Consider the following 13,383-nt stretch of genomic DNA (forward strand, 5'->3'; position numbering starts at 1 on the left):
AAAAAAAAAAAAAAAAAGGATTGAACTCTTCCTGGATCAACAATCAATGCCCATAGAAGCAGTAGTCAAGAAATCAAATGGCATATTGCATCAGCCAAATCTACTGCAAAAGATCACTTTAAAGTGTTAAAAAGCAAAGATGTCACTTTGATGACTAAGGTGTACCACCACCTCATACATGCACATAAGCTAGATAGTCAAAAATGAAGACCAAAGAACTGACACAAATGATGGTGTTGGTGAAGAATATTTAATACACCACAGACTGTCACAATGAATAACTGTCTTGGAGGAAGTACCGCCATAATACTCCTTAGAAGCATGAATGGTGAGACTTCATCTTGCATACTGTAGATATGTCATCTGGAGAGACCAACTGCTAGAAAAGGATATCATGCCTGATAGAGGATCGGCATAAAAGAGGGAGACTCTCAATGAGATGGATTGATACTGTGCTATAACAATGGGCTCAAACAGCAACAATTTTGAGGATGGTGCAGGATGGGCAACATTTTGTTTTATTATACCTACATGTTGCCATGCGTTGGAGTTGCCTTGATGGCACCTAAGAACAACAGTCCTGTATAAGGAAGGTTATTGCTTGAGGTCCCTGGGCACTGCAAAAGTTTGCACTCAGCTAACTCATTTCTTAGAAGTAAATATGGCCAAACTTTGTCTCTTTGGTCATCTTTTCAAAGGGGACTGGTCCCTAGGGAAGGATATCATGCTGGGAGGAAGGTGAGTGAAAAAGAGGAAGACCCTCAAGGAGATGGATGCTCAGGTGGCTACAACAATGGGATCGAGCATGGCAACAATTATGAGGATGACGCAGACTATGTAGTGTTTTGTTATGTTGTACATGGGGTCATATGATTCAAAACCGACTTGACAGCAGGTAACAACTGAAAGATTGGCAGTTGGAACCCACTCAGTGGCACCATGAAACAAAAGCCTAGCAATATGCTTCCATAAAGATGACAGCCAAGAAAATCCTATGGAGTTCAGTTGTACTCTGTCATACATGCGGTCGCCGGGAGTTGGAATCCACTTGTGGCAATATTTTTCTTCAGCATTATCCCCAGACCCAGACATCCCTGAGCCACTGCATTCATCAACCCTCCATTCTGCTACCTCCACACTGCTCATGTGCTGTAACATAGCACTCACTGCCTAACTCACTTTGGTTCCTCTGTCACTTGTAGCAGAAAATATTCTGTCCGACACATCTAAGATATATCTAACAATGCATATACTGCCCTTCCACCTGCCCCTGGCCTATTTTAATTCCAAGAGAGCAAGAATTCTGTTGAGTTCACCAGCATTTGGCAGTGTGTGGCACTTCGGAGTTGCTCAACAATTATTTGTTGAATGGTGAATGAACTCTGAAACTCTGAGCTTTGAAACTGGGGGAAAAAATGGTACTTTACTCTGTACATCTATTTACAAATAAACTTTAAGAAGCTAATTAATCAAAACTCTAATAATTAAGCTACATTAGTCTAAGCCAAGTACCAAACCAAAAAAGAAAAACCAAACCCACTGCCATCCAGTCAATTCTGACTCATAGCAACCCCCACTGGTTTTCCAAGGCTATAAACCTTTATATGTAGACTGCCCCATCTTCCCTCCATGGAGTGGCTGGTGGGTTTGAACTGCCAACCTTCCAGTAGAAGTCAAATGCCTTAGGCACTTTACCACCACAGCTCCTTAAGCCAAGTACCAGCAACTGTGTAACAGAAAATGCCTCAGAAATTTGAGACTTTCATTATAACAACTTTTGTAAGTTAAAGAATTTTGGTGACAGAGAACACAGCATATATTTTATTTGTAAGTTTTAAAATTAATTTTTAATATTTAACTGATAGCATCCGTTATAGTGTTTTCAATGTACCATAATTCAAAATAAACCCAGACAAAAATAACAATTTACAGTTCATATTATTCCTAACTTAGACTTGGTCTATTCCAAATTAAGTATTTACCATACCATGATTTCTTCAGTGTCAAAATATTTACTTCTTCAAGTTACATCTTTCTAATGCTCTTTAAAATTTGTCATGGCACAAAATTCTAAAAGTTTAGTATTTTGCTTTGAAAAAAAATGTTTAAATATAGTCATCTTAGACAGAAAACTAAATAAATACATCAAATTTAGTACTCCATTGACTACTTCAAAGTAGATGGATGCACATACTCACACATGCCAATGACACAAAATAGGATGACTCACACAATCAATATAGTGTATTTCTTATTAATTTGTGTTTTTTGTATCCTGTACCATAGTGCCTAATGCATATGACTGCTAACCAGAAGGCTGATGGTTCAAACCCACCAACCACCCACTCCTTGGAAGGAAGACTGGGCAATCTACTTCCATAGAGATACTGCCTCAGAAAACCAAGGAGGGGTCGCTATGAATCAAATCCGACTCAATGGCAGTGAGTTTGGTTTTTTGGGGTTTTTTTGTATCATAGATATTGCAGATTAAAGATTCTATTTAAAATAGACATTCTCTGGGAGTTGCTCCATGGGAATTCCAGAGGGAAGTTGTAATGTTTATATACTTTGGAATCTGTATCCACAAGTAATTGAACTCAGCATAAAATCCAAAATAAGTCTTTCAAGCAATAAAAAGTTTTCCAGTATTATCCCAAAGGGAAATTGATTTCTAGTTGTTTTTATTCCAAGTATATATTGCAAAGAATTTCTCATTAAAATAGCTTTACATAAAATTATATGTAAGTCATAACCTGGTATCTCCTGTTTATAGCTTTACATCAGTCAAACTTTATTTCCTTATTAAGAAGGAAGGCTCTTCTGAGGTATTTTAAGTGTCATTTTCTGGACCTTTGTGGAAATTTTAACAGCCAAATTGTATCTAACATAACGACAGAGCCTATAGTACTCTTATTTGATTTTTTTTTTAAAAAAAAAAGCAGGGATCTAAAACAACTTGGTATCATTAGTTTAATCATCCATAAGCACTGTTACTCTTTCACAAAAGGCTTTGATGGTTTACCACTGAAAACATACTAAATCTCCTTAACGTGCCGTTGCCATTCCTTCAAAATATCCTTCTCACTTGACTCTTCTGTTGTGTGCACTGCAGTAAAAACTCTAGCCCAGGCAATCTGGCCTTCCAATTCTCCAAACACATTTCCTCCTTTCCTGGCTCCTATTTATACTGTTTCCTTTTACCAGAATGATAAACTTTCCTTCCATCCCTCCAAGGTCTACCTGGCACACTAAGAAATGGCACTAACAAATGAGTGCTGATTACCTCTATCATGCAATAAGCATTACATTTTTAAAAACTGGGATGTGAAACACTGAACTTATGAGAAAACATTCAATTTATTTGCAGTCAATATTCAGTTAAATCTGCATGTTAAAAATAAGATGACTTTAGATTAAATCTCCTCATTCTGAAAAGTAAAAGCGACCCTCAAAGTCAAAGCTGTCCTATAAAGTACCAAAAAGAAAAGAAAAGAAAATCCAAACACATATACATGCTGTATGTGCTTAAACGATCATTTTGGACTTAACATCAACCTAAAAAATTTCCAGTTAAATGTCTGAAAACAAAAAATGGTAATTTCATTAGAAAGGTTTGAAAAACAATTTATGCTTTTAAAACCCCTTTTTAATTCTTAATATACAAGTAGGTTATGTGTCATTTAATGTCTATGATACATGAAAGAGACAGTGTAATTCGGACATTGTGGGAACACTGTATTATATACTCTGTGAACAGAATGCCTACATCGTGAGCATAGCTTTCACTGATTTTCCACCTTCCCTGAATTGAACTCAATGGCAGTGGATTTTAGGTTTTGTTGTTTAATAACCTTTGTTTCATTTCCTAATTGCTACTTATTCTTTGCCTCTTGCTGCTATTACCAGCATTGGTTATGTTGAAGTTGGGAGCTATGATGCATTTATTTTTAAAAGAAAATTAAACACAGAGAAAATACTACAACACTTCAAGAGATGTAAAATACATGAGATTGGATGCTGCTGCCTACAAGTTGAAGCATACCCTGCTATCAGGGAAACTTTATTTGTTAAAGTAGGGAAAAGTTCACATTAAAATTACAATAGGACAGTGCAGTACATACATAAGACAATAACACAGGCATTTATTATGGCCACTAAGACATATCTATTATAGGTTATATATGTACTGTACCATTATACACCAGGCAGCACAATCGCTTTGTACATGAGGGACGTAAGATACACGTACTGTGTGCAGGAAGCTGTTGCGTTCACTACACTCAATTACATCTACGACACCTCATTCTCTGATTGGGATTTCAGAATTATGGGACCACAGACGTATACACAGTCAGTCAGACGTTGCCTTAACGGATGTTATATGGCATGGCTGTATTTGATGGTTTCAGAAATCAATCAATTAGTACAGTTACATGGCCACAGAATTCAATTCTATTAGTGAGTTTCTCAAAACATCCCAAGCAGAGATGTGAAATTTATATAGTTTCTAACCTAAAATCTGGATGGCAGACTATTTCTAATACCACTATAAAATCTAAATCTGAAAGAATTTTGAGTAGTAAGAACAATAATTATACCACAAAAAATGAAAAGTAGTAACTAAAGAGAAGTAACACACTATGTGGCAGGCCCTTGACCTACCATTTTACTATGTACTTCACTTAATCTTCACAATAATCTGGTAAGTAATCTGGTAAGTAGGCACTATTATTATCCCCATTTCACAGAGAAAACAACTGGGGCCTAGAGAGACTGAGTAACTTCCCATAGAGCTAGTAAGGCTCAAGTGCGTGTTTCCAAAAAAAAAAATCCAAACTCACTGCTGTCAGGTCAGATCCAACTCATAGCAATCCCTCCTTGGGTTTCCAAGGCGGTATCACTACAGAAGTAGACTGCCTAATCTTCCTTCTGATGTGTTTCCAAACACTATGCTATACTGCTTGTTAAACTGAAAGTTATTCCACAGGGAATGTAATACAAATTACAATTCAACACTTAATCTATTTCCTATGGGAGAGAGAAGTTCTCAAAAGAGTAGTAAAGAAATACTGGGAATATCACACTATAATAGAATTAAACAAGGTTTTATTTTTTAAAAGGAGCTAAATGTTTAAAAATACAAAGTAGCAAAGCTTTCATACATTTGAGTTAAAATACCTGGAGTGTAGTAACTGAAAGTCTGCACTTATTTTAAAAAGACAAACATTTATGGAAATCAGTACCAACCTATTTTAATTTATAAATGAATAGTAGTATCTTGCTTGAAGAATACAATATGCATTTTAAATTACCAATAAATTTTTAAGTTTTATTATATTCATTGCCTCCATACAAGCAAACTTTTTAAATAATTTCCAACCAGGATGCTGAGGTGAGTATCAACAATAGTTTGATTATAAAACTGATTTTTACCATTCATTTTGTATAGTTATTTATTTACTAAGAGTCCATTCCAATCTTCTCTCATCCCTGCCTTGTGGTTGAAGTTCTCATGAAGTTCCTGACTTGGGTATCAAATTTATCACGAACACCAAAAGAGAAACGTCCCTCAGAACTCCAAGCAAGAGTGGGCCAATGAGGATACCATGGAAAATGTGATCAGATGAAAGTTGAGATGGATGAAAGTTTCATACCACTTTGTCCAGGTGGTCTGAAGATTTTATATGGTAAAAACCAGTTCTTAAAGCAAAGGAGCAGCCATTATGCTTGAGTACTAACCCTTCTTTTCCCATTGGTGTTTATGGAATTTTCTACATTGTTACTTTTTATAGATTCTAACAAGTTTTTAACTCTTTCACTTGCAAGCTTTTTCCTCTTGGCAAGAGACTTGCCATTTGATACAGATGGCAGCAACAGAGCTGCCAGCCCCCAGGGCTGATTACTTGATGGTGAAGGATGATCTTTATCTTCCTGTTGTAAAATCCAGGCACTTTCTCTGGCCAGATCTACAAATTTTTGCAGCTGGCTTTGATTTACATTTTTGCTGATGTTGAGAGAAGTTTCAAAAGGATTTTGAATGTGCAGAGGAGAAGATTCAGGTTTGTTTTGTTCTCTTCCCTACAGTTCATTACAAAGAAGAAAAAAAAATGTGTGAAAATATATGAAAGGCTCAAATTTAAGAACAATTTGGTTAAGTCACTGACTTGTTAAAAACATTTAAAATATCAGCATTAACATTACATGGTAAAGAATTTCTTTCCTAAGGGGACAGGTAGACTTGTGTGTTCTGTGTGTATATACTTCTATTTTTTTTGAGAAAAATAAATTAGGTTTATGAATTATGGATGGTGATGTCACTGCTCAGATGAAAAGTGTCTGAACTAAATCAACCAATAAAAGCATTTTTTAATAACATTAACACTTTTTTACCTAACAGGATAGAGCTAGAAAGGAAAAAAGAAAAGAATATGAAGATGTATTTATTTTTGAGCCTTGCTAAAAATATACTTATTAACTGAAAGCCAGTTGGAAGAGAAGCACACAAAATTAGAATCGTTAAATACAGTAATTTATGTTTCCCAACTATGAAATGAGAATGGAAGAGAAGGACCAAAAAGTTATTCATTATTCATTTTAAAACACTAAAAATTTTCTATTGCCTCGCTAAAGATGAAACAATAAGGCTCTGCCAGGTAAGACAAATACCTCATAGAAATGAAATGAAAAGCTAAAGCTATGAGTCATATGAACAGCAGAGATCCATCTGCCTATATAACCTTTTCTTCTGTCAAATAATATTACATGTATTACATATTATGAAGTCAATGGTCATGATCTCCCAACATAAGCAGCACCTGCTTCTTCCCTAACTTCTTTCATGGCCCTACTTAGCAGGGGTCCAGTCTGTCTTCTGTGACCCCTAGGGCAATAGTACAAAAAAAGATAAAGAACTCTGTATGTTTGGTGACCTTTTTCTTCCGGATTGCATTTCAGAGCTTTCTGTGCCCCTCTCCCTGAACTCTCCTGTTTCAACAAAGTCTCCGTGGGCAGGATAAGGGTTAGGGAAGAATGAACAAAGGAAAAGTGGGGGAAAAAAAGAATAAAACTGAATTTCTGGGTATGTGTTTTATGAAGCCAGTTCATAAAGTTTAAAATCAAACAACCAAACAATAAACAGAATGAAACCAAGCACAGTGCCATCACAAGGATCCCCACTTATAAACAAGAGCTGCCTAGGGTTCTGCTCTTGTTCTTTTTTAGAAAACTGCTTATCATTCCAGCTATTCAAATGAACCAAAATCATAAATTCCATTCCTGTAAATAAGTGAAATCCTAAGGGCTTAAAATGAGGGAATTATGAAAATCTATGTTTGAGACTCTGTATCCAATTTCTTCCACAAGGACACAAACGTAGTTTAAAAACAACGATATGTAATGATGATGCATTTGAATTGTGGTGCTGGCCAAAAACATTGAATGTACCATGGACTGCTAGGAGAACAAACACGTCTGTCTTGAAGGAAGTACAGCTGGAATGGACTTAGAAGTGAAAACGGCTAAGACTTCAACACATCTCTCCTGTGGTCATGTTGCCAGAAGCAACCAGTATCCGGAGAAGGATATCAAACTTGGTAAAGTAGAGGGTCAGTGAAAAAGTGTAAGACCCTCAATGACATGGACTGACACAGTGGCTGCAAAGATGGGGTCAAGCATGGTGATGACTGTGAGGATGGTGAAGGACCAAGCAGTGCTTCATTCTATTATTATAGACAGGGTTGCTACAAGTTGGAATCAACTTGACAGTGCCTAAAAACAACAACATATATAAAATGCTTTCCAGAAAATTTTTCAGAATATAGTCCACATATATTCTGGATAGGGTATGAGCACTTAAAAGTATCATGACACACTGAAAAAGACTTATGAAAAGGTTGAAAGACCTGGCTTTTGCTCTTCAAAAAAACTAGATGACTAATCTTATGCAAGTGATGTAGCTCCTATAGGTATCCTTTTCCTTATTAATATCTATTCCTGCAGTTTACATGAAACAGCATTTGTTAGTGTGGTTTGAAATTAAGCTAATAAAGTATAACCACAGTAGAAGACCAGATACCTAATAATAACCAAACCTTAAAAGATATATTCTTACCTGTCTAATGTTTATGGAATTTTTATTGAAGGCAAAATTTCCAAAATATTCAAAAAATTCCTTCAGCAGTAATTCTGCAAAGAAATAAAACAAGGAAAATAAGAGGAAATTCCATTTCAATCCAAAAAAGACAAGAAGAGAAAAATCACTTACCTAGTGTTTCTGTGTTTCCTGAAGATTCAATCCTATTCAAATCAGTAGTAAATGTACAGTTGTGGCCTTCTATTATACATTTATCTTCTGTATCTTAAATAAACAGAAATGGAAAATATTTCACAGTACATTTTAAGGATACTCCCTATTTCAGAAAAGGAATCTAGGATTTAAAGCAACTGATGTTACAGATTAATGTTTATTATTAGTATTCTACATATTTACAGTAAGCAAGATTTAATTAAAAGGAAGAGAGGACTGGCAATCTACTTCCAAAATTCCACCAATGAAAACCCTGATCACAACTGTCTGATCCAGTTGTGCATGGCATCTCCAGGAGTCGGGGGCCAACCCCCCAGCAGCTAACAACAACAGTAGGGTATAAAAACCTCCTTAAAAAAAGAAAATGGGAGACTAGTAAGAACATAGTCAAATCAACTTTAAACATACTAGCATCGTGGTCTATCAACAGCCCAAAGATACCTGTCTTTAGACACAATCAGTTCTCTGATTATAAATGAAAATGCACACAAATTCCATTTCTCACCAACACAAGTTCTGGTACAATCTTTAATCAGTAATGCTTAATCTAGATCTGCCTGTCCACTCTTACCATTTCTTCATGCATTTATTCAACCATTCATCCAACACAAAGTGAATGCCCTAAGAAGTTCAAGAAACTTGAGGTACTTTCTAAAATGTAGTACCCTAGGATGACTGGGGAGTTCCTGGGTGGCACCAACAATTAAGTCTTTGACTGCTAATTGAAAAGTTGGTGATTCAAACCCACCCAGAGGTGCCTCAGAAGAAACGTTTGGCAATCTGCTCTCAAAAGGTCACAACCACTGAAAACCCTATGGAGCACTTAGTCCTTCTCTGCACATATGGGGTTGCCATGAGTCAGAAGTGACGTGAAGACAACAGGTTTTTTTTGTTTTTTTTTTCAGTGACTGGAATTCAACACCACGAATTTAACCACACACTGGACTCAGGCAGTCACCTCTTCTCATATATCATTAGAGATAATCATTTTTCTAATTATTGATGAATACAGTTACTATGAAATACCTCACCCACTCTACCTCCCATTGTTGAGTATTGCGGAGAGAAAAATTCCACTCTTACTCCAAAAATCTGATTAAGAGCTATCCATATCTGCAAGTATCTCCTAACTCCAAGTTGGTGCTCTCTGCTTTTTGTACATCCTCCATGAGCACTTACCTCACTGTATTTTGGTGATATGCAAGCTGTCTACTCCCCTGCCCCAGTGTGGGACTACAAAGCCCATTAATACTGTTCCAACAGTCCAGCCTACAACCAGAGTGTCTAGCATATACTTAAAAAAAAAAAAAAAAAAGAACTAAACCTATTACTGTTAAGTCCATCCTGACTCACACATACCAACCAAAAACCAAACTCACTGCCGTCGAGTTGATTCCAACTCACAGTGTCCCCCTCTGGGTGCTTTCTGAGGTGCTAAATCTTTATGGAAGTATATTGCTCAGTCTTCCCTCCTTGAAGTGGCTGGTGGATCTGAACCATCAACCTTCTGGTTAGCAGTCAAATGCCTTAGGCACTACACCACCAGAGCTCCTTGACTCGCACATAGCAGGTATATAAATCAGTAATTTTCTGAATCATTACTGATATGATTACTGATGAATGCTGATCCTCATCAGCGGATAATTAGAATGAGGAAAAACAAGATCCCTTCAAACTTCTGACTCCCTCTTTTTATTGCTTTTGTTATTTTTTATTGACTTGGGTTATTGATAATTTCTCAAAAATTGGTCTAAGTTCTACCATTAATTTAGGTGCCACTGAGTTGGTTCCAACTCACAGTGACCCTCTGTACAACTGAATCAAACACTGCCATTATCCTGAGCCATCCTCACAACTGTTGCTATGTTTGAGGCCACTGTTGTAGCTATTGTGTCAATCCATCTCATCCAGGGTCTTCCTCTTTCAATGACCCGCTACTTTACATCAAGCATGATGTCCTTCTCCAGGGAATGGTCCCTCCCGATAACATGTCCAAAGTACATGAGACAAAGCCTTACCATTGTTTCCAAGGAGCATACTGGTTCTACTTCTTCCAAGACATGAGTTTAATCTTCTGGTCGCCCATGGTACATTCAATATTCTTCACCAACACTATAATTCAAAGAAATCAATTCTTCTTTGGTCTTTCTTACTCATTGTCCAGCTCTTCCATATATATGAGCTAACTGAGAATACCATGGCTTGGGTCAGGCGCATCTTAGTTTTCCAAGTGACATCTTTGCTTCTGAACACTTTAAAGAGGTCTTTTGCAGAAGATTTGTCCAGTGCAATACAACATCTGATTTCCTGACTTCTGCTTCCATGGGTGTTGGTTGTGAATCCAAGCAAAACAAAATCCTTGACAACTTCAATCTTTTCTCTGTTTATCGTGCTGTTTATCAGTCCAGTTGTGAGGATTTTAGTTTGCTTTATGTTGAGGTGCAATTCATACTAAAGGCTGTAATCTTTGACTTTTCATCAATAAGTGCTTCAAGTCCTTTTCACTTTCAGCAAGCAAGGTTGTGTCATCTGTTTATTACAGGCTGTTTATGAGTCTTCCTGCAATCCTAATGCTGCATTCTACTTTGTGTAGTCCAGCTTCTTACGATCATCTGCTTAGCATGCAAGGTTTACATGCTCTACTATACAGCTTATAGTATACTAAAGAAATTATCTATGACTCACTTTGATTTATTTTTATGGGACCTGGGCATATGTGTCACTACTTCAAATGATTAACTGGTGACATTCTTTGTTGACAGTGCTAGTCACACATATGATCCCCTTTTAGCTGCTGCCATTTTTATCAGGGCTGTATCTTCAATCAAAGTATTACTACCACAGACAAGCTGCACAATGCAAAAGGAAGACAGAAGGATCAATGCATATGAACTGTGGTACTGGCAACAAATAATGGCTATACCATGGACTACCGGAAGAATGAACAAATCCGTTTTAGAAGTACAACTAGAATGCTACTTAGAAATGAGGATTGAGACTTAAATTCCCTTACTTTGGAGATGTTATCAGAAAGAAAAAGACATGGTCAGTTAAAGTAGAGGGTCAGGAAAACAAGGGAAACCCTCAGTGAGATAGATTGGCACAACAGCCAAAGCAATGGACTCAAACACCGTTAACAATCATGAAGATGGCACAGGACTGGTCAACATTTTGTTCTGTTATCCATAAGGTTACTATGAGTCAGAACCAACTTGACAGAACCTAGTATCACAGGAAAATGAGATCCACATTTAAATTATTTCTAGAAATGTACAGTATGAGAACCAAACAGTCTCTATGAGTGCTGCTCATTTAAAAATTCTTTTAAACAGAAAATAGTAAAACTTAGAAAAAATTATCCTTTAATTTAAGACAGTGCCATTTTTGATTTTTCAAAACCTTTAAGCCATTCAAGCCCAACAAAGCACCAGTGATCATGTCTCCCTCTCTTCTCTTCGTGGTTTTTCAACTGTAACGGTCTCTAAGGCAAAATCTACTTGGTCCAATACTATTAAAATTAAAAATTCAGTTCATCAGTCATACTAGCCATATTTCATGATTCTGATAGCAGTACGTAGCTAATTATTACCATATTGTACAGCACAGATATAAAATATTTCCATCATTGCAGAAAGTTCTGCCTTAGAAAAACAATTCTATACCTATTCGGACATAAGATACTCTGTCACTGTTTGCTTAATCCCACTGCACTGATGTTCTTCTTCAAACTGGTGCATGAAACATTGGCAACAATTCAGACATAAATACAAACTCCATCAGTTGTGAGAAAAATAGCCACGTAAGTACCTTCATTAAGTCATAACAGACACTTGATGACTGACTCTTCAGTAAGCATAAACAATTAAGGTTACACATTTATTAAATTTTGTTTGCATTTACTAAATTTGGTTTCCTGCTTCCTTTGGTACAGCAATTACTCTTTTTCTGCATGAAGCACATGACAAATGAAATTCAGAGTCATCTTACATTCTCACAGACATATACAGACTGATAAACCTTTCCAAATTTTTCAGGGAATTAAGGTACTATAATAACTCGTAATTTTACAAAGATCCATATTGGCAATAAAGACTGCTAACCCAAAGGCTGGTGGTTGAAATCCATCAGCCACTCCAGAAGTGACTGCCTCAGTCCACATCTATAAAGATTAACAGCTTTGAAAACTCACTATGAGTTGGAATCAACTCGATGGCAACGAGTTATATTGGCAGTACCGGAAGTCAACAGATTACTAAGGACGATAGTGTAAATACTATGGGTTGTTTAATCATTTAGGCTAATCTTTCTGATCAGAAGAGGAGAAATCAGTTGTGTTGGCCACATGCATTTTTAATAAAGAACCTGAAGTAAATAGACACATGAACAAGGGACATGACAACATGAGTCAAATTCACATAAAGCCTTAGTGGTTTTTTTTTTTTCCCCCCATACAAAAATCTGAGTGGCAGACAGTTTCACTGGAGAATTCTATCAAACATTCAGAGACGAACTGATACCAATCCTACTCAAACTATTCCAAAACATACAAAAGGATGGAATCCTCCCTAACTCATTTTATGAAGCAAGCATAACCTTGATACCAAAACCAGGCAAAGACATCACTCTAAAGGAAAACTACAGACCGATATCCCTTATGAATACAGATGCAAAAATATTCAACAAAATCCTAGCCAACAGACTGCAACAGAATATCAAGAAAATCATTCATTATAACCAAATGGGGTTCATATCAGGTATGCAGGGATGGTTCGACATTAGAAAAACAAGCAAAATCATCCACCACATAAATAAAACGAAAAGAACCACATGATCATATCAATTGATGCAGAAAAGGCATTTGATAAAATCCAACACCCATTCCTGATCAAAACTCTCAGCAAAATAGGAATAAAAGGGATATTCTTCAACATAATAAAGGGCATCTATGCAAAACCAACAGCCAACATTATTCTCAATGGAAAAAGACTGATACCATTCCTCTTGAGAACAGGAACCAGACAAGGATGCCCACTATCACCACTTCTATTCAACACTGTACTGGAAGTCCTAGTCAGGGC

At 36.6% G+C, this 13,383-nt stretch overlaps 1 protein-coding gene across 1 annotated transcript in view; it reads right to left on the reverse strand.

Moving 5' to 3' along the window:
- Nucleotides 1-5,721: 5,721 nt before the first annotated feature.
- Nucleotides 5,722-13,383, reverse strand: part of LOC103206463 (mitochondrial poly(A) polymerase) — a 55,949-nt gene continuing 48,287 nt past the window's right edge. Inside the window, exons 7-9 of the mRNA XM_007951917.2 lie at nt 8,264-8,356; nt 8,111-8,184; nt 5,722-6,078 (exon numbers count right to left, since the gene is read on the reverse strand). Coding sequence (XP_007950108.1) covers nt 5,722-6,078; nt 8,111-8,184; nt 8,264-8,356 — 524 coding nt within the window. The remainder of the gene's footprint in view (nt 6,079-8,110; nt 8,185-8,263; nt 8,357-13,383) is intronic.

This window comes from Orycteropus afer, unplaced genomic scaffold (assembly GCF_000298275.1).
Source record: "Orycteropus afer afer isolate SDZICR_OR568_19922 unplaced genomic scaffold, OryAfe1.0 scaffold00319, whole genome shotgun sequence".
Lineage (NCBI taxonomy): Eukaryota > Metazoa > Chordata > Mammalia > Tubulidentata > Orycteropodidae > Orycteropus > Orycteropus afer.